General features: G+C 36.8%; 1 protein-coding gene across 3 annotated transcripts in view; it reads left to right on the top strand.

Annotated features, from left to right (window-relative positions):
- Positions 1 to 24,058, top strand: part of LOC106869041 (uncharacterized) — a 70,113-nt gene that overhangs the window by 26,729 nt on the left and 19,326 nt on the right. Inside the window, exons 2-3 of one of the 3 annotated variants that reach the window (XM_052967699.2) lie at positions 1,410 to 1,472; positions 23,786 to 24,012. In XM_052967699.2, the coding sequence (XP_052823659.2) occupies positions 1,460 to 1,472; positions 23,786 to 24,012 (240 nt within the window). In that variant the 5' untranslated portion in view covers positions 1,410 to 1,459. Of the gene's footprint in view, positions 1 to 1,409; positions 1,473 to 23,785; positions 24,028 to 24,058 lie in introns of all 3 variants that reach the window. The other 2 variants (XM_089350161.1, XM_052967700.2) reach the window with 2 other exon arrangements.

Raw genomic sequence — 24,058 nt, 5'->3', positions numbered from 1 at the left:
TGATATAACTAGCCACCCTGGTATTACTATTACTTATGACTATGATATAACTAGCCACCCTGGTATTACTATTACTTATGACTATGATATAACTAGCCACCCTGGTATTACTATTACTTATGACTATGATATAACTAGCCACCCTGGTATTACTATTACTTATGACTATGATATAACTAGCCACCCTGGTATTACTATTACTTATGACTATGATATAACTAGCCACCCTGGTATTACTATTATTTATGACTATGATGTAACTAGCCACCCTGGTATTACTATTACTTATGACTATGATGTAACTAGCCACCCTGGTATTACTATTACTTATGACTATGATGTAACTAGCCACCCTGGTATTACTATTACTTATGACTATGATATAACTAGCCACCCTGGTATTACTATTACTTATGACTATGATATAACTAGCCACCCTGGTATTACTATTACTTATGACTATGATATAACTAGCCACCCTGGTATTACTATTACTTATGACTATGATATAACTAGCCACCCTGGTATTACTATTACTTATGACTATGATATAACTAGCCACCCTGGTATTACTATTACTTATGACTATGATATAACTAGCCACCCTGATATTACTATTACTTATGACTATGATATAACTAGCCACCCTGGTATTACTATTACTTATGACTATGATATAACTAGCCACCCTGGTATTACTATTACTTATGACTATGATATAACTAGCCACCCTGGTATTACTATTACTTATGACTATGATATAACTAGCCACCCTGGTATTACTATTACTTATGACTATGATATAACTAGCCACCCTGGTATTACTATTACTTATGACTATGATATAACTAGCCACCCTGGTATTACTATTACTTATGACTATGATATAACTAGCCACCCTGGTATTACTATTACTTATGACTATGATATAACTAGCCACCCTGATATTACTATTACTTATGACTATGATATAACTAGCCACCCTGGTATTACTATTACTTATGACTATGGTATAACTAGCCACCCTGGTATTACTATTACTTATGACTATGGTATAACTAGCCACCCTGATATTACTATTACTTATGACTATGATCTAACTAGCCACTCTGGTATTACATAAGACTATAATATAGGTAGCCACTATGATGTAATTATTAAGTTCATAAGCGAAAGCGATCGTTTGGAAAAAGATCATTGGTTGTTGACTGAGTAGTTGCGAAGTTATCCGTTAACCTCATGTGATAGAAGTCAAGGTAATACTATTTGCATTTGGAAATTACCTTCTAACTTTGAAGATTTTCTTTTGACATAGTTTTACGTTTTTTAAGTTACATTGTCTGTTTATATAATCATAGTTTGAAATATAATTGTTAAAATGTTTTGTTTTTGTTTTAATAATTTTTCAGAACACAAAAAAACAAATATTTGGTCAATTTGCCAGACGGAACCAAGAGGAATGCCTCACACAGGTAATTTTAATTGCTGATATGTGTATGCGTATGTGTGTATGCGTATGTGTGTATGTGTGTCTGTATAATGTTCATATATATGTGTGTGTGTGTGTGTGTGTGTGTGTGTGTGTGTGTGTGTGTGTGTGTGTGTGTGTGTGTGTGTGTGCATGTTTATATATATATATATATATATATATATATATATATATATATATATATATATATATATATATATATATATATATATATATATATATGTATCATAATGGAGAAAGCTGCTTATTAATTAGGGATGTAACAGTTAGTAAAATGAAGCAATTATTAAAGGCTTGACTGTCTGGAAATTTTTTGATAAATTCATGCTCTAAGAAATTTCTTGTAATTTCGATTCTGAAGGTTATTAAATATTCGAACAAGTTTTTCATAAATTTAGATATTCGTAACATTCACTGCAGACTAGATTTAATAAACAATATTAATTCGTTGCGGGCGAAATTTTCCGTTTTCATTTGCAACAGTTCTCACTCTCTCTCGCCTTTATTTTCATTAATGATAATTTAATATATATTGATTTCAACGTTTTCATTTCAAGTTTAAATTCGCTATTTGCAAAACCCACAGTTCATTCTATATACGTAATGTAAAAACAAAAATTATTTATTGAATTAATGAATGAATGTTATTAGAAAAAATAGCTGTATAACTTTGAGACTTATTTTTGATAAAATGAAAATCTTTTGATATACCAGAATATTAAAAAAAGAAATTTAGAAGTAATTTTGTTTATATGACTGTTTGGAACGCTATAAGCCTTACAATAATAACTATATGATCGCTGCTATTTCTAGCTCGCTAAACCTTGAAGTTTGTTTAAATTGGAGATAAATTACGATAAATTACCGAAAGAAATCTTTACTAAGAAATTGAGATTTTTTTATAAATTGAAGTTTTCAGGAAAATTTACTTTCTCAACTTCCTTTTATTATTGAATATTTGAAGTTCACAAATTTAAGTGTTTGGTACAAGATTGTTTTTCACGAGCTTTTATTTATACAATTTTTTCATTTCATGTTTATTTCATTCATTGTTTGCAATGTTCTCCCCTCTCTCATTCACACACACTCCACGTTTGACAAGCAGAAAACTGCCCGGTGGGCGATCTTTCTGCTAGTATATATATATATATATATATATATATATATATATATATATATATATATATATATATATATATATATATATACATACATACATACACACACATACAATTTTAATGTACGATTTCTTTGAAATATTGCAATATTGTTGCAATATGAGGGATTCGAACCACTGCATATTTGAAAGTAACTTCTAATGAGTTGAATAAACTAACCATTCCTTTGATTCTGCGAACCTCATCCTATCACTTCTCTAAATATTTCTATGTTCCTCCACCAACCAATATTGCAATCTTGTACATTTACTTTATGATTATCTCATCAGTATTTTGGTAAATACAGTAAAAGACAATGGCTCGTTTTCGAGGTACAAATAACACCGAAACAAGACTGGAGTTGCTTCCTTCAGTGTTGAACTAAGTTTTATTAGTTGTTAATTAAAACTGGTATTTTTTAATTTTTTGCATCGTTACATTATTTCTAGTTTAACGTTTTATTGCTTTCTTTATTACGTTACAAAAAATCCCTACACTTTAACGGTCATCTGTAATCTCCTGGTTCGATCCTTTGTTTCAATGGATTAAAGAAATCTACCCAATGGTAGGCCGTGGGTCTACCTCAAATTACTTCTCGCGACAAGCCATGAACTCAAGTCATCAAAGAAATTGTCAGTTCTGTAATTCTGTTGACACGGTGCCTACTTACAGCCAGACGTTGCGAGCCATTATTTTGCTCTTGGATATAGAACAAAGACAGTGACTGGGCCCGAACCACTCATGCTGTTGTTTTTCCGTTGTCCCAGCAATGAAGATGGCTGCAACTTTCACCTTCCTTTATGATATTTTAAGAATATCTAAAACCGAAAGGATCTTTTGAAGACAAGTGAAGACTTAAGCGGAATGGAGAAGTTCCACGGATGATAAATCAGGTTTATCATAAATGGAAGAATCAGAATTGATTGAGAAGTGATCGATATTTGTATTATCTTATGGCCAACGTCAACGAAATAGTTGTACGGTCAGAGAGAGAAGGAAAGAGAGAGAAATTATGGTGACAGTGATAATTGAGACACTAATACAGTGACCTTAAAGATCATAGAGACATGATCAATGAGACAGTAGACAGATCATAAAGAACTCTCTGAGCGCCCCCTACCAACGTCATGGTACACTTCCTTCCTCCTCACTAAAGAATAAAACCAGTAAGGTCATTTTGCGATAGGTTCTCAAAAACTGAACAGGTGTACAGGGATCGATGCTATTCAGCAATCATTCCTCTCCAAAATTACTGAGCTTGTCTAAATTAGAAACGGATAATCCAGCCATCTAAGATTTTTATTCCCTTTTTTTTTTCCTTTTTCTTTGTCTTTTTTTCGACGACCCCCTCCCCCTCCACCCGCTCCACTCCTTCCTGCAAAAACGAACACCTTAGAATAGGCTGTCGATGCAATTCTTCTAGAATAAAAACAATTATTCTTTTTTTCTGCAGAGATTAAGGTTGCTTCCTTTCGATCTAGTTTTTTTTTTTTAATTCCAATATAGATTGGTTCCCCTCTTGATATAACAGGAACAATAAATTCCTCGTCTGAAAAGTTGATAAATTGCTCCATATTAATCATAAGTTTCACAATATAACTTTTAGTATTACTCTAAAAGAAACTATTTCGTTTGTTCCTTTGACTAAAAAGAATTTCTCACCATACACAACCTCTTTAACATATTTCTGAAATATTTCATATTTTGTTGGACACCTACAATATTAACTGATAATTCTTCTCACTTTCTTCTCTATGGCATTACCAATATTTCAATTTTTTTTTTTTTTTTTTTTTTTAGTGGAAGGTCTTTTGCAGCAAAAACTGTTTCACTAAATTCAATTTAGTCCCGATCAACATAATTATTATCAAATACATTGGTAACAGCAGAATCTATATCATTAACCTCGAATATATTCAGTCTTGTAGTCCTGTTAACAAGAGTCATTAGTCAAATTAGCTTCATCGCAATTTTATTATTATTATTATTATTATTATTATTATTATTATTATTATTATTATTATTATTATTATTATTATTAATACTATTATTATTATTATTATTATTATTATTATTATTATTATTATTATTATATAACTGTTCAATACTTGGCAGATTGAGGCAAATTTCTACTGCATCACCCCCGTGTTGCTGGGATGTGTGCAGCATTGTGTGTTCTTTTCTGCTATTGGGAATGCGCAAACTTTTCCCGTTATTGTATTGCGTTAGTTTTTTTTCCTCTCTTTTTCTTGAGGTGTAGAGCAGTCTTTTCTTGTATTACTGTTTGCAGTGTGTGTTGAGTGTGTAATGCGCTGGTTACTGAGATTGCTGGTGGACGTTTATTTCACTGGATAATTGCTGTATATAGTTTGCCTTGTGTTTGTAGATTGTTTAGTTTAGGTTGTATTACTGAATTGATAGTGTCTTGCGTAGGATGTTGGCTGTTCTTGGCAGGGCTATTTTTTTGGATAGTGTGTAGTATTGAGGATCCCGGTATAGCTTCTACGTTTTTGTTCATATGTTTTTTATTATACCTAATGCCCCAACTATTATTGGTATTGCTTTCATATTCATATTCCACATCTTGAATACTTCAATTTCGAGATCTTTGTACTTTGACAATTTCTCCACTTCTTTTTGGACAATATTTTGATCAGAAGGCACTGTAATGTCTATCAGTAAGCAGGTGCCCCCCCCCCCCCCCCCAATCTTTGATTATGTTTGGGGATAAGCTTTAATTTCTTTGTCGGTTTGAATCGGTATATCCCAGATGATTGAGGTTTAGTCGTTTATATCACCTGTTGTCAGTTTTAATGTTGTAATGTTGGCATATTGTCCAGTGGATATAACTGATTATTTTGTCGTATCTGTATATATATTCAGATTTGGCAAGGACTGGGCAGCTCACGATGATATGGTCAATTGCCTCATTGTGCTGGTTGCACATTCTGCATTTGGTGTTGGGGCCTGTTTTCATTATTTAACCTTTATAGTTGTTTGTGATCAGGCATTGGTCTTGTGCAGCGAGAATCAGTCCTTCCATTTCAGTTTTTAGTTCAGAGCTTTTGAACCATTGTTAGCTTTTACTTAGGCTCACTTCCTCTCTGTCAAGCCTTGTAGGGTATTGGCCATGACACGAATCTTCTCTCCATTTCTTCTTCAGTATGTTTTGCAGTTCTGTTTCCATGTTGTCTTTTGTCTCTCTCACCATTTCTGCTCTGTTGTCATCCAAGGTCAATGTATCAGTGTGGTTTGTTTCTGTTTCCTATTTCCTTGTCTATAGAGAGAAGCGTTTTCTTTTCCTCGTGTTGCTTTACAACATGCAGTAGTAGTCTTCCCCTATTTGTTTCTAAGTACTTTGCCTAGTCCAACTGTTGTTATTTTATAGTAGTTTTCTATGTGTCTAGGGCCACGGCATCCTTCTGAGCGGGGTAGATATATATTCTGTCTGAATCTGCTTTGGGGTGGTTACTTCGGTACGCAGTTAGTAGTTTGCCCTGAAAATGGCAATCAAATCGGAATCTATTAGGTTTAGTAAAGAACTAGCGATAGATCGAAATAGAGTAGAGGGAGACTTAGTTAAGAAACTAGAAGAGGCACTTACAACTGGCAGCGCAACCAACGTTTTGGCTGCTAGGATGGCCCTCGACCAACACCTCAACGCCAAACACGAAGGTTGCGTCGTCAGAGCTAAAATGCGTGCCTTAAGGAACGAAGGGATCGAAGCTGCGCGAGAAGCCCGGGTGGCGGAGGCGCAACGCGGTAACAGAGCCACCATTCGGTCTCTAATCGATGAACAGGGATGTAGTCTGCTCGAACCCGAAAGGATGTGTGGGGCCTTTCAACAGCACTTTGCTCGACTGTTCGGTGCGAGCGGTGAGTCGGAACGCAAGATGGACTTCACTGCCTACCTGACCGGCCTGCCGCGGCTCTCGGCGGGAGAGGCAGAGTGTTGTGAGGGTCCCATCACAGCTGCTGAAGTAAGGGATGCTATGGCGGGCTGCGCGAGGGATAAGTCACCTGGATTGGATGGTCTACCCTACGAGCTGTATTGTCAAATGCCAGACTTGTTTGGCGACTTCTTGGCATCAGTCTACTGCAACTGGCAACAAAACGGAAGAATTCCCGGTTTCGTGAGCCGAGGTGCAGTGACATTGCTGAAGAAAGACCCAAACAAGGGGAATTTTATAGATAATTTCAGGCCCATCACTCTGCTCAACGCAGATTTGAAAATTTTGGCCAAAGTAATAGCCGAGAGGTTGGCGCTTATCATCGATAAACTGGTCGACAGGGCGCAAACATGCGCCGTGCCGGGCAGAAGTATCCATGACAACCTCCACCTCATGCGCTACATCATGGACAGGGTAGTTAAGGATCCTGGCATGGGTGGGGCGCTGATCAATTTAGATCAATCTAAAGCCTTCGATAGGGTCGACCATCGATACCTAGCGGCCGTCCTCAGGGCAGCTGGCTTTGGTCCCGTCTTCCGCGGTTGGATCGCTGCCTTGTATAGCGGCATCCGATCGGTAATACGGGTAAACGGTCACCTGTCAAAACCGTTCGACATCACGCGTTCGGTCCGTCAGGGATGTCCCTTGTCGGCGCTTCTGTATGTATTGACGATCGAACCACTACTGCGGAAGCTGGCGACACTGAGGGGTATCCCACGAGAGCTGGGTTGTGGGACGAGCGTGTCTGCATATGCATACTTTTCCGCTTTCTGTGGAAGGGTGGCGTTCCGATGGTGAGGCGATCCATTTGCTGTCAACAACCGTTACGTGGAGGACTGGGGATGCCGTGGTTAATGATGCGCAGACATGCGCTGAGACTGCGGCATCTCTGGAACTTCATTGACGACGGTGAACAGGTGTGGGCGCCGTTTGTGAGGCACGCCTTCCCGCAGCTCGTCTCACTCACCGAACTGCAAACATGGATCAGGAAGAGACCGAAACTGGGCGAATGGCACCGCGAGTGTCGCCAAGCTCTACAACAGCTCTGCCGTCCGGGATCAAACTTGTGCAACTTCCAAACGACCAATGCGTTCTATAGAGGACTAGTGGAGGGGAGGTCTGACGACACTCTCGGGGCAAACCTGGGTGTCGACGAGAAATTCTTAACCCGCCTTTTCAAGACGACGTTCGGGCCGGGGCCTATGGATAATTTCCAGAGATCCCTGGCTTGGCAATGCTATCGAGACGCACTACCAGTTCGAGAGAAGATCTACAGACACGGTTCGAAAACCACCGGACCGACCTGCCCGAGATGCGGTCAGAGCGACGAAGCCGTTCTGCACGCACTCGTGCAGTGTCCAGATATTTCAGAGCTGTGGACCTTCGTCGAACGGCTGTTGTCGCGTGTGGGACGAGCCCACTTATCAGCCGAGTCTATCGTGAATATTGTTCCGCCACCTTCCTTTAAACGGGAAGGAAAAACGGTTTTTGTAACACTGATAGCTATGGCAAAAGAATGCGTGTGGTGGACGCGTTTGAAAGGTCTACAAACAAACACTTTCCTCTCTGGTCAGTCCCTCGTCAACTTTTTCAAGTACCACTTGAAAAGGAGGATGAGGATAGAGAGGAAGGTGTTGTCGAATGAAAGTTTCAATAAAAAATGGGTAAATGTGGCAAGAATGGTAAGAATGAAAGACGACACCATTTTAAGCATAGACTTGTAACAAAAAGAGACAAAAAGAGAGAAGGTACTTACTTTCATGTACCTTTAAAAAAAAAAGCCTGAGGTGACCGTGGTCTTTTCCGTAGGCTTTTCTTTCCACGGATAAACCTAATCTGTTCCCCGTTTTTTACATCGACTGTGGTACACGATCCCTATTGATCGCCCCCCCCCCACGTTTTTTTTTTTTTTTTCTTCCCGCGATCCCTTTTGATCCAAATTATCCCCCCAAGAAAAGCTCTACTTTGTAATTTGTCCATTTTCTGTATTTAGCCCTGTGTGGCTATAATAAAAAGATATCTATCTATCTATCTATCTATCTATCTATCTATCTATCTATCTATCTATCTATTTATCTATCTATCTATCTATCTATCTATCAATCTATCTATCTATCTCTCTCTCTCTCTCTCTCTCTCTCTCTATCTATCTATCTATCTATCTATATATCTATCTATCTCTCTCTCTCTCTATCTATCTATCTATCTATCTATCTCTCTCTCTCTCTCTCTCTCTCTCTCTCTCTCTCTCTATCTATCTATCTATCTATCTATATATCTATCTCTCTCTCTCTCTCTCTCTCTCTCTCTCTCTCTCTCTCTCTCTATCTATCTATCTATCTGTATGGAGAGAATATGAATGCGTGTGTGTATGAGTCTATATATATATATATGTATGCATATTTTATTATTATTATTATTATAATTAGAGGATATGTGAACCTCGTGAAGGGATGGATACATTCAAGGAAATACTGGTTCAATACTTAATATTTTGGGGGAATGAAATTCCCTTAAAACAATAGGTATATATTAAGCATATAGTTTATATACAGTTAAAAGAACAGAAAATGGAGATAAGGAAGTTAACAATTATTTATTATGAAATTTGTATTTGTGACATGAGCATAATTTCATCAGAGAAAAAAATGTACCTTGAGAAGTACATCTTTTTTCTCTGATGAAATTATGCTCATGTCACAGAAATGCAAATTTAATGGATAAATTTGTAATTTTGGGGTATTAATTGAAACGGCTGTAAGAAGCGAAGATAACTAATTTGTTTCTTAATAAATAATTGTTCACTTCCTTATCTCCATTTTCTTTTCTTCTTTTAGCTATGTGTGTGTGTGTGTGTATGTGTGTACATGTATGTATGTATGCATGCATGTATGTATACGACGGGATACTGTACTGATTCCGTCAATCTCCAGTAGGAAATCTTTCCCACATGGCTTCTCTATGGAATCGAACACACGTGCGTGGGTGCAAAGCGAACTTCCTAATCACGCACTCACCTCTTTGTGTGTTTGTATCCTTATATTTCATGTTGTATTATCTTTACATATATATTTTTAATGCGGTCTTCTATTTTGTATACCCACTCGTTTACATTTGGAGAGAATATGAATGAGTGTGTGTGTGTGTGTTTATGAGTATGTGTATGTATATATATATATATATATATATATATATATATATATATATATATATATATATTTATATAAAATGTGTGTGTATGTATATATCAAAACAAAAACAGGTATAAAGTGGGGAAGAGAGAGTGTAAGGGTAGTTGGTTAGAGGGAGAGAGAGAGAGAGAGAGAGGCGAACATGTGAAAAGACTATGGAGTTGGTTCAATGTTTTGTGGAGCAAGAAGAGATATGGTCGCCGCCGCTGATGGGTTGTAATTGAGTATTCAGAGGTTCTTTAGCAATAGTTATCAATAAATAAATAATGGCAAAAGAAATATCACGGATTTCAGCTGCCGGCAGCCAACTGGAGAGGCAGAGTACTTCATAGACCATTCTTTGGTTCCAGAACGGAATGACATCGGAGAGAGGATAATAAGGAAAAGAGCTGCGAGCGAGAGAGGGAGAGAGAGAAAGAGAGAGAAAGAGGGGGAGAGAGGGAGAGAGAGAGAGAGAGAAAGAGGGGGAGAGAGGGAGAGAGAGAGAGAGACAAGGAGAGAGAGATAGTATTGAGGGATAGATAGATAGATTGCTAGATAGACGGATAAATATATAGATATATGAATAGATGGCTATAATATATATGTGGGTGGGGCTATATGTGTGTGTGTGTGTATATATATATATATATATATATATATGCATATAGTAAGAGAGAGAAATAGATAGATAGATAGATAGATAGATAGATAGATAGATAGATAGATAGATAGATAGATAGATAGACAGGTACGTATATATCGCATATATGCTGGTAAGGAGATGTGTATGTATGTTAGATTGATGAACAGGTGAGCCAAAGTGAATGAAAAAAAAGAAAGCAATGAGACATTAGGTGGGGGGGGGGTAGATAGAAGAGAGAGAGGAAGTAAAATAGATAGATAGAGAATAAGTGAGTGGTGAGAGGATGGGCGAGGCGTGTCTAGCGATGAGATTTTCAAAAAGCGATCTACTACAAATCGTTAAGCACCAAAGTGATGAAATATCCGTCGCGATTGACGCCAGTGGGCGCCACCGTAGCTTGACACGTCACAGAGGAAAGGGGGTGGGCGGAAAGAAAAGTGGAATAAAATATGAGAAAGAGAAAGTGAGAGAGAGAGAGAGAAGAAAGAAGGCGTAGATGAGAAAGACAGAACAGGAAATACACAGACACACACATACAGACATACATGTATGTATGTGTGTATGTATGTATGTGTGTATGTATGTATGTGTATGTGTGTATGTGTGTATGTATGTATGTGTGTATGTTTTACGTGAAGAAGAGGAGAAAAAAAATCGTGGAGCAAAAAGAGTAAAAGCGAAAAGGAAGTTTCCAGATCGATAAGTGCTGAAATGAAAGCAGAATTTTCTATTGGATACGGCCGTTGTTGTCCCTTCCGGCCAAGCAGATGTTCTTTGCGACCAGTAGAGACTTGAAGAAACAAAACACCGGCAAAAAGACTGCCACACGCAACACACACACATGTACACGTACAGATACATATATACATATATACATAAATATGCACCGACACATAGGCAGGCATACACACACACGTAGAGAGGCGCATACGTAATGTTTGCATATACAGACACACAATCACAACTATTTATACGCATTTTGTATACATTCACGCTGCCGTGTATAGAGCTGGGGTTCAATACAGATGTGTGTGTGTGTGTGTGACTGTGTGTGTGTGTGTGAGTGCGTGTGTGTGTGTGTGTGTGTGTGTGTGTGTATGAAGAAATATAAGCATACATACTCTAGAGACATATATATACACACAGATATTCACACATTTATACATGTATACACTCACACATATAGAAACATACAAACCGACACTCAGCTCAAATTCCAGAATGAGTAAACTGCTAAATAGATTTATGCAGGCAGTAATCAGCGCTCGCACGCACACGCACACGCACACGCACACACACATGTGCGTACGTATGCACACATACTCACACACACACACCACACACACGTACTTACACACACACACACCACCACGATGACCACCACCACCACCACCTCCACCACACCAGACTTCTATCTTAGTCTTGCACCACTTTGCTCTCTTTCTCTTCCTCCCTCTCCCTCTCTCACACCCACACTTTCTCACTCTCACACGCACACACTCTCTTTTCTCTCTCTTTCTCTCTCGCTCTCTTTCTATCTTCTCCTGTCATTCTTCCTCTTTCGCTCTCTGCAGCAAACCCCTGTCTCTGTCGCCACCACCACCTCTATATTTCTTTCTCAATTCAACATAATATACACCCACACTTTCTGTTACTCTCTCTCTCTCTCTCTCTATTTCTCTTACACATACATACATAAACACACACACACACACACACACATACATATATATATATATATATATATATATATATATATATATATATATATATATATACATACATAAACACACATATATACATACAGAGGTATATACATGTATATGCATATGCGTGTGTGTGTAAAATGTTTATAAACGTGTCTAAGTACGTACGTATATGTATATATACGTCGTACCTATGTATGTATGCATATATATATATATGTATGTATGTATGTATGTGTGTGTGTGTATGTGTATCCAGCTGGGTATCCATTGACAACCGTCCTCTTTTAAACTTTATTGAATCAAAAGCCATCTCCAGAAGATGGGATCGAGAGAACCTTAGTCTTTGCTTGGATATCTCTCTCGGACAAGGAACACTCCAGTGTAACACATGCGACTTCGGTTGTATCCAGTGTTGTAGACAAGTAATTCGTTTTGGGATAAATGCATATTTTGTTTAGAGATTGGTCCTGGTTCTGTTTAGAGATTGGGGCAGGCCCTGTGTTGCGTGCAATGGCTGGCCGTAGCTCAAAAGCAAAACATTCAATAAAAAATTGCATGAGGAATGAAGTCATGGGTCGACATGGGTGATAAGTTGTCTGAAGAGCTGCTGAAAGAGGCGCCCATCGTTGCCAAAATCGTGCAGAAGACTCTAGGTGCCTCACAGAAGTAAAAAGCCACATCCATGATGTTTTACAAGAACATGCGTTGATCTAAATTAATTAGCAGTCTTAATGTTTCTATGTTCTCTTTTATTTTTAATTATTAGAAGTTTTCCCGTAAGGAAGGAATCGGTTTCTAACAAAGATGAAGAGTTCAATCTTTGGAGACAACAAAAACAAATTTTCATTTTCAACTTGAGAAAACTTACATATTTTTATTGTTTTACTTATTTTGTATTTGTAATATACACGTTAACTGGCTGACTTTTTTTTTATTGAAAACTCCACCTTGTATGTATGTATGTGTGCATGCATGTTCTTATACACCCGTATATATACATATGTATATACATATATATAAATACATATGTAGTATATATATATATATATATATATATATATATATATATATATATTAGATGACTTAGATTGGTTTCGGCCATTATTGGCCCAAGCCATGACTAAATAAATAGCACCACCTGGAAAAGTGTTTTAGTTAATTATTTCGGTACACCATGGACCACTCGAGCAGAGAGTTGTTTTTGGTTGAGACGTATCCAGGTGTAAGTAATTTATCCGGTATTTCCTGGAGGAATTTGTCCAGATACCGTTTGAAAGTTGTGGGGTCTTTTTCTACTTTAATTTCTTTCGGGATAACATTGAAAATTGCAGGACCATTTGTAGTGAAGAAATTGTGTCGCAATGTTTTTATGTGATGTGATTTCGACCTTTGTAGGGAACCCATTGCACGGTGGGCTTATACATATATATATATATATATATATATATATATATATATATATATATATATATACACATGTATGTATGTATATATATAAATGTATGTATATATATATGTATATATATATACACATATATGTATATATGCATATATATATATATATACATATGTATGTATGTATATATATAAATGTATATATGTATATATATATATATATATATATATATATATATATATATATATATATATATATATATATTCACATTATATAAATAAGGCTTACCTATGTGTCTCCTAAATAGTATCATTATCTTATCGTCAGCTAATAAGTTTTTTTTAAAGATAATTCAAAATAGTGTTCATGATCACTATATACTTAATATACTTAATATCCTTAAATTTTACACCCTATCCAGAGCCCCTGAATTCAATATTGACATTATTTCATGATTTTTGTGGAAGATAATTACATCTCATTTTATTTTATTAACATACCTCTTATTGTGTAAACATTAGTTAGAGTTCTGTTGTTGTCTGTACCACTATACTGTTACTCTATACTGTTACTCAGACTAAAAGTAAAAAACCTATTTGACCCATATACCTAGGGCTATAATTCCTCAACATTAATTCCTCAACATTTTGATAGTAATAAAATGACCTGATACTACTATGACCAGTGAAACCTCTAGATTCTAATACTTTTATAGCCTTGTCCATGCATACTGCTTACACCTTCCTTCTCTTTAGAAGTAATTGTCCCTTTGCTATCACCACTAGATAAGAAACAATAGAATTCTGAGACAGTTAAAACTTTTGTCTAGAATCAATTACTAGCCTGATAGACCTTGCTATGTCAAGATGGACTTATATATTCTTCCTCACATTTGGATTTTATGTATGCTCTCTCCCACTTGGTTTTAATATGTTGCCACATTTGTAATATGTCTTTTTTCTGCATTTTTCGTGCAGCTGAAGATTGCTCTTCATATTGCATTTAAGGTAATGCTCACATTACTTAAATAAATTGAAGTAGCATGAAACGTGTGTACTGCAATCACTTTTGAAATCCGTGTTGCTTATTGTTTGATTTTAATCACCCATCCTTTTGGGATGCGATATTCGGGTGCCTTCGCATAAAGTACCATATTCAAGCCTTGAATCTATATCTAAACCGTATATATATATATATATATATATATATATATATATATATATATATATATATATATATATATATATATAAAACTTACTTGGAAAAGGATGCGTGGCCTTCGATCATATAATATAAATAATATATAGATATATGCATATATCCATACATATATGTACATACCTACATCTATATGTATACATACATGCATATATGGGTACAGGACATCAAAAAAAAAAACGTTAAACACAATTTCGTTTCGATTTGTGTTTAACGTTTTTTTTTGGGGGGGGGGGGTTATGTCCTGTACCCATATATGCATATATGTACATATATGTATGGATATATGTATATATTATTTAAATTATTATTATTATTATTATTATTATTATTATTATTATTATTATTATTATTATATATATTTATATATATATATATATATATATATATATATATATATATAAATATATATATATATATATATATATGTTTATATATATATATATATGTATATATATATATGTATATATGTATGTATATATATATATACACAGACATATGCGTACAAACACATTCATACACATAAATATACATTAGTGCTAAAATTATAACGAAATTACAATGGATTTATAAATCTTGCTACAAGAACAGGGCTTTCTTTTATACGAGATAAATTTGAAGAAAACTTAACAGGAAAATAAACTAGAAATACACACGTGCGTATAGATATATTTGCATGCATACATACCAATCGGCACATGCATACATACATACATACATGCATACATACATACGTGCATACATAAATACAAAAATACCCTGTTGTTGATGTTGAAATTCAATTGAAGGAGCTTTGGTTCTAGGCTAGAAACCAATTCTTTCTCTATTGGTAAGAAAACTTGAAATAAAGCTGAATACTGATATACATACATATATGTGTGTATATATATATATATATATATATATATATATATATATATATATATATATATATATATATATATATATATATATATATACGTATATATATATATATATATATATATATATATATATATATATATATGCATATATATATATATATATATATATGCATATATACATACACACATGTACATACCTACATATATATGTATATATACATGCATATATGGATACAGGACGTAAAAGAAACGTGAACAAAATGAAAAACGAGAACATAAAAAAACAAAAACATGGAAAACGAACTTTTTTCGAACAACGAAAGAAACAAAAAAGGGAAGCGAGACAGGCAACATAAAGAACAATCCCTTCATCTGTTGTCCCCTGTTTTTTCTGCTTCGCGTTTCGAGCACATACCACACACACGGATATGATGGCAGTTTCTCGTAGTCCGAGAAAAACGACACTGCATTTTCTTGCTCAACATCCTGCACACAATTGATTTGCTTATAGTGATCAAATGCACGTGCCTCACATTAGCTCACTCCCTCCATCACGTTACCTGAACAGGTGGTTGGTGTGCCACGCGTCAGACGTCGAAGTGGTCGCAGAAAACGCGAGATGGAGAGTTTTGCTGAAGACGGCATTGCGCTACCCGGTCCAAGAACTGAAACCACGGTCCGGCGATCGTGTGTGCAATACCCTAACCACTTGGCTATGCAAACACTTACACACATCCACGCATCCATCCATCCATGCATCCATCTGCAGAAGAAGAGAAAGCACGTCAAGAAATAAAGAATTTCTGTGCTTGTTTGAGCGGCATGGATCAACTATTGCAAATGTATGGAGAGTTCTGCTGCCAGAGAAGCTAATGGCCAAGTTTCGGTTGCAGCTTTTCTAATTAAACATTTATGCACACTGCTAGCTGTTGCCTTCAAGGAGAAAAATTGTGTAGTGTATTGTATGCATTGTGTGATGTGGGGTGTGTGTGTGTGTGTGTGTGTGTGTGTGTGTGTGTGTGTGTGTGTGCGCGCGTGCGCACATACGACAGAGAGAATCTTTGTAAAGATGTCAGCTGAATAATGTCTTCAATAAATTATGAATGTCGCTCCACTGTTACAGAGAGATTGCGCACGTTTTTCTATATATGTGTGGATGTATGTGCGTGCGTGCACGTGTGTGTGTGCATGCATGTGTGTTTATGAATGTGCATATATACATATAAGTATAATATATATATATGCGTGTATATACATTATATATATACATATATATATATATATATATATATATATATATATATATATATATATATATATATATATATATATATATATATATATGCATATGAACAATGTATTGATACGTACCTATTCATATTAGATACACACATATATGTCTGTGTGTATGTATTTAAACATATTTATACATTTATATATCTATATATACATATATATATATATATACGCGCATACACACACACGCGTGCGCGCGCGCGTGGGGGGGGGGAGCGAGGGTTGCGTGTGTATTTCACCATTGAAAAGCGAATCTGTAAATGAAATATTTAGAATGGAAGCAGATTTTCTTTATGGTTTTCATGAACCCCTGATGTACCTTGTTACCGTTTGCTCCTCAAAGAAGACTCGTTCTCTCTTCCTCAATCATCGACATAGAATATTCACTTAAAATACAAAACAGTCATAGTTGCTATTTTCATGTTTTCCCTCAACTATAATCACAGGACCTGAAAAATATGGTGCGAGCTAGTTAGACGATTTCATTGACTCCAGTACTTGACTGGTAGTATATTTTATCGACCCCGAGAGGCATAGAAGGCAAAGCTGACCTTGGTGGGGTTTGAGACCAGGACATAATGCATTTTAACTCAATACGCCAAACGTATTCTGCCCAACGCTCTTTTGCCAACCCACCCCCCTTTGCCACACCCTTTACCAATATATTTATTTCTCTCTCACTTTGCACTTCTTTTTGGTTCTTTTCGCCCCTCTCCCTTTCCTCTTTTTCTATTTATTTCCACAACACATGCACGCACATACACACGCACACATACACACACACATACACACACACATACGTGTGTGTGTGTGCGTGTGTATATGCATGTATGTATATGAGTACTGATTGAAGCAATGGCTTGGATTCCACTAAACACCCTTTATGTACTCTGTGTGTGTGCGTGTGTGTATGTGTATACGTGGGTGTACAGAAAAGTTCATGGCTTTAAGGGTATCACGAAAGGCCTGGTTCGAGGTCCAAACTTCCGAGGTTCTTTACAGGCTTAGAAAAATTGAAGGGCCACTGCAATAAGTGTGTGAATTCGAGAGGGAAATATCCTGAATGAAATTATGATTTCTACTGATATCCACCTGTATTTCCTTTTTACTCAAAGCCAGGAACTTTTCGGCCCCACCTCGTATACATACATACATACATACATACATACATACACACACACACACATACACACAAAACAAAAGACGAAGACGGGTGCGTAAAGAACAAACAGATGTATTAGTTTAACGCTCGGGAAGTGTGTTTTGTTTAAAGGACAATCTGCTGCGGGATAGCGTTTCGAGCCTACGCCCTTCGACAGAAAGGGATGAGAGGAAAAAAATGGAGAGAGAAAATAGAAAAAAGGTTTAGTGGCTAGCGATCTATCATGGCGAATGCCGGACAGAGGGGTCACACAGGATATATATATATATATATATATATATATATATATATATATATATATATATATATATATATATATATATATATATATATGCATGTATGTATATCATAAAACTAAGGATAAAATCATTTTGACCCTCCCGAAATACAAAAAAGAATATGTTTTCTACACACAAGCTCGCATCAAGAATTTTGCAAACCGATGTGTGTGTGTGTGTGTGTGTGTGTGTGTGTGTGTGTGTGTGTGTGTGTGTGTGTGTGTGTGTATACGACACATATACATCCATATATATTTACACACACACACACACACACACACACACACACACACACACACACACACACACACACACACACACATATATCAGTTATAACGATAAAGTCAAACCAAATAGTGAGATGCAAGACATTCCTCAATTAATATGTATGTGTGCGTGTTTGCACATATATAGATATTCACATACACACGCATATATATATATATATATATATATGCATATGTATGTATATATATATATGCATATGTATGTACACATATATCCATAAATGTACACACGCGCTCACACACATGTGCATATGCATATATATATATATATATATATATATATTTGTATAGTTGTTTCTATTATTTTGACGCCATTTTCTATATTTCCTTCATTTACCAATCAATAAATTTAAATCCCAACTAAAAAAAAAGTAAAACACAGTTCTTTTTGTCTTCTTAAGTTCCAACACCATCCTGGTATCATCCGACTGAGGAACAAGTGATTACGATTGGCAGCGAATTTAATCCATTCTATACTAATTAATCCCGATACTGTATCGACGTGTGTGTGTGTGTGTATGTGTGTGTACTGACAGGTTGGTAGAGAAGCAGTGATTTTAATCTCAAATATGTAATTCAATTATATTTTCAATTCTATTAGTTTGCGGTGTTTTCGGAATCGATTCAGATTCTATCGCGATTTGATAAAAATCTCTTCCTAAACACCTCTCTCCCCAACCTTACCAAACAGACGGTATTTACTGCTGTTGATGCGAAACAGGAAATTATTTAGTTTTGATTAAGTTGATTGAACACTATGCAAGTTGGTTTTTGACATTTCCCTGGCTGGCTAGGAGTGGGGGGGGGGGGAGTAAGATGTTTGTTTAGTAACTATGTGATCCTCGGTTCGATCTCATTGCATGATAAACTGGTTTCTATGATAGCTTTGTGTTGGCCATTGCTTTTGTAGACGAAGACTGTGCAGAAGCCTATCATAGTGACATTTGAATTGTCAACGTCAATGCGTGTGTGCAAGTGCGTGTGGATGCATGTGTGATATCTAGGATGTGATATGAACTAGGGTACCACATGACTCTCCAGTGAGATATCGGTATCTAACACTACCTATGTGATCCTTGCCTCACATATGGTATAGCTTAAAAATATTACGCCGCTCATGTCAAATTAATTAAGACATCGTATTAGGACACTGGGATAAAACGAAAAAATGAGGCTCGGCAGCCAAAGTGTTAAGTCCACCCGCCCGCTCGTAAAAGGTCGTGCGCAAGGACGAACTTTGAATTTCTCGCAGATGTGGGTGTATATATCACATTATACAGCCACGTGGAATCTATTCGGTGTTCAGAGTGACTAAAACCTTCAAAAATCTGTCAACTTATTTTCGATTATTACCATTTTGATCGTCAGTTGGCATTACCATTATCTGTCCAATATTGTTCTGCATTTTATTACAAAACTAGCAAATTCTTCCTGTCTCTTTTTTCTGTTAGAAATGAAACTTACTGTTTTAGAGAACCTAACCATCGCCACCATCTACCATCATCAAAAAATCTTTACCCCACTAGACATTACAGCCTGCATATATCTCTCACCCTTCCTTCCCCTTAAACTATTCCTCTGTCTTAAACCCAATGTAATTCAATCCATCCCTATCCATCTACTATCTTTTCTTTTTATCGACAATTATTTGTCTATATTTACAAGTGTTTCCAACTCTTATTGAAAACGATAATAGAAACAGAATATTGTTAGTGATGCTCCATTCCTTAACCAGACGGGCATAGAACAACATGACAGCCAAAACTCGGGATCTTTAGCGAGACACAAACCTTTATGTACCTGATGAGACCCAGACTGCAAAATTGATGAAACACAACATGATGAAAAGGAGTCACACCCATAAGGGACAGTAGCAGGATGGGTCGAATAAATATTAATTCCAAATCCATCTTCTGGTTACTTAAGAAATTATTATTATTATTATCGCAACTCACACTGCGGAATTCCTGAAGTAGATCCAACGGAAACATAACCCAACTCTGGATGACACCAGGTAGCCCCAAACTGTGCCAGTGCCATACTCAACACTTCAACACACTAACAAACATATATCCGTTATGCGTACATATATATATATATATATATATATATATATATATATATATATATATATATATTTCTTTATTTCCCACAGGCGGCTAAACATAGAGGGGACAAATAAGGACAGACAAAGGGATTAAATCGATTACAGTGCATAACTGGTACTTATTTAATCGATGAAAGGATGAAAGGCTAAGTCGACCTCGGCGGAAATTGAACTCGGAACATAAAGACAGATGGAATACCGCTAAGCATTTCGCCCGGCGTGCTAACGATTCTGCCAGCTCGCCGCCCTATGCGTATATGTATATATATATCTATCTGTCTGTCTGTCTACATATATGTGTGTGTGTGTGTGTTTGTGTGTGTACATGCACACGCGTTTACACAGAGTGCTAAGATTTTAAGGAAGAACTGATGAAATAATTGCGATGTTTTTCTAAATTTCTTGAAGACATTAATGGAAATTCGTGAAGGAACATCTCAAGACTTCAAGACTTGGTTCCATCATAGAATGACGTCAAGAATAATATTGATCAGGCGATAGATTGAGACACATTACCTCTCGTGGTGTTTCAATCATCACACGTTTCCACCACCACCACCACCACCACCAACAGCAACAACAACAACACTGTAGAAATAGAAGGAGCTTCTATGTGGTTGCGCTGTCTGCTAGATATAACTGCTAAATCTTAAACTACACCCAATTTGAGATCTATCAGCTATATCTAGCAGGCAAAGCAGCCATACGTACATACATACATACATACATATATATATATATTATACATGTGTGCACATACACACACATGTACAAACATACATACGCACACACACATATTTATGTATGTGTGTGTACACAGGAACGATGCATGAGAAAATCTAGTCTGATATGTATTGCCAAAAGAGTCAAAGCAGTTGTCTTTGATACGAGGTATACTCGACCAGGACTATTACAAAAGCATTACTATTACAACTACTACTATTAAGCTACTACTACTACTATTGGCATGCAGCGGTGGTGGTAGCAGTTTGGTGTCATAGCTAGTCATAACCTATTTTTTTTATCTTCAACCAAACTTTTGATTTTTTTTTTATCAAAGTATTGTGAGAGTTGCCTCCCCTGAAATCCACTTTTTATCGGAACGTGTTAACCTCAGTTAATTATTGATTGATTGATATATATTCTTTTAGTTCCATTTGGGGTGGGGGTGACGGTGATGGGTGGATTAATGAATCCATTCCATTCCTTTCTACAGTTAATTCTGCCAAATTCTTTTGTTTCTAACATTCACCTTTTAGCACCCAACCCAACAATCCTCACAGAATTCTTCGTAAAGTTTTTGCATCAAACATTTCTGTCCTGCCGTCATCGTCGTCGTCGTCGTCGTCGTCGTCGCCGTCGCCGCCGCCAGTTGTTGTTGTTGTTGTTTAACCCTCGGTCCGCTCTATACCGTTATCCGCTTTCCCATCAATGTGTGATCCATAGATTCTTACTTCCACCATACACGCCTGTTTTTTTTCCCCTTCAGTATCAATTTGTTCATCGTTCGGCTTCCATTCCAGCCGTGACCATTCCGATTTCATCGTGTTGACTACTTCAAATGTAATATTTCTAGGGCATCATTACCGATTGTATCCCTTATCTCTTAGGGACAACCAGTGGACGAGTCATTTAAGGGAGATTTCTTGTTTTCTTCGTTTTTATTGCTTTTTTACTTTTCGCACTCTCTCCGGCATTTTCGCTCTTCTCGCTTCCGAATTAGATAACATAGAGAGGGTTGCTACGGCTACTTTTACTCATGGATGGGGTTGCCTGGTCGCTACTTTCTAGGTGTAGGTGCCATCTTTCGCCTCTAAAAATGTCATCAGTTGCTGGGGCTGCTGCGAGGGAAAAACCTCATCATTCGCTTCTAGAACCTAAGACGAACCAGATTTTCGAGTGACTCTTGAAGCTGCAACCAGCGTTACAACTTCTCATACAACGACCGTCTTCATCTGCTTTCTTGTTATTAGTTCTTCAGGACAGACCCTCCCCCCTCCCCACCAGAGTGGATTTTCTTCCACAAAGGAAGTAACTGGACCATTTGCTCTGATCCGCCACTGTCATCGCCTTCTTTTTAGCGCTGACGATCAAGCACAAAAAACAAAATGTCCATGGCAAGTTCTCTAAGGAAGGGTTTTCTTCGTGTCATGTCAAGAAGGAAGGGATGTTTTCATATCAGGTCTTTCAAGACTGTCGTAATTGATATGATTAATGTTCCTCTTGGACAGACGCAATATGCTCGAACCTTTCCAGTTCCGATCTCTAAACGTAAAAACAACGACCCAATGTCTAAGAGTGTAAAACCTATTAAAGTAATTCCAGGATTTGTTTAGGACTTTTTTAATTGATTCTGGAAGGAAGAAATAGAAAACTGACATCGACGGATTTTGAACTCAAAAAGATGTAACCAAACATCGACTCTCTACCCCCTCGGCAATCCGCCTTCCTAAGTATCCTCTGATACTGATTTATTGCAATGGCGTAAATCAACACATGGACACGTGACTACACTCAACTGATTTAACCCGACTGGTTCTTATTATTAACATCTTAACAGAAGAATAAAAGTAATGTATCTCCCCAAGAGATTCCGACTCAACAAAGAATAGACCAGCTTTGATGAAAAACTGTGCGATATTACACTAGATAAAAAAAAATTGTTTGAAGGCCGAAATGATGCGAAATGCAAGAGGAAGTGAATCAGGAAAGTTTTACCTTGCACTGCGATATTTCAATGTTATGACCCTTTTCTCAGGGCATGACCCTTTTCTCAGGACATGACCCTTTCCTTAGGGGAAATGTCCTCCATGGCTACAATTGGTCTTTTGGTGAGATCAATAATTCCACCAACTGGAGTATTGATATCTGAGCCAAACTCCAATCGCAGAATAACTTATTCCTGATGCTTATTCCCTGATTCCCTTTCCTCCCTCCAGTTCCCCTGACCCACGGAACCCACCCTTCGACCGGTCTACATCATTAAAAAAATATCGATACGTTTTCTTTTCTTTCTCATTTTGAAACCGTTTCTTTTATTTCTGTTCGCTTTTGCAGGTCAGACGGGTGTCAACCAGTTGGGCGGTGTCTTTGTTAATGGTCGACCTCTACCCGATCACATCAGACGACGAATCGTGGAGTTAGCACAGATGGGGGTACGTCCATGTGACATCTCGCGGCAACTTCTCGTCTCACACGGCTGTGTTAGTAAGATACTGACGAGATTTTACGAGACAGGTTCCATCAAACCTGGTTCTATTGGTGGCAGTAAGCCGAAGGTGAGGGTAAATATCAGTTTTGTGAGTATAGTTTCCGACATTCTTTCCAATG

The sequence above is a fragment of the Octopus bimaculoides genome, chromosome 4 (assembly GCF_046866305.1).
Source record: "Octopus bimaculoides isolate indiv1 chromosome 4, ASM4686630v1, whole genome shotgun sequence".
Taxonomy (NCBI): domain Eukaryota; kingdom Metazoa; phylum Mollusca; class Cephalopoda; order Octopoda; family Octopodidae; genus Octopus; species Octopus bimaculoides.
This window is presented reverse-complemented; position numbering and strand designations above follow the sequence as displayed.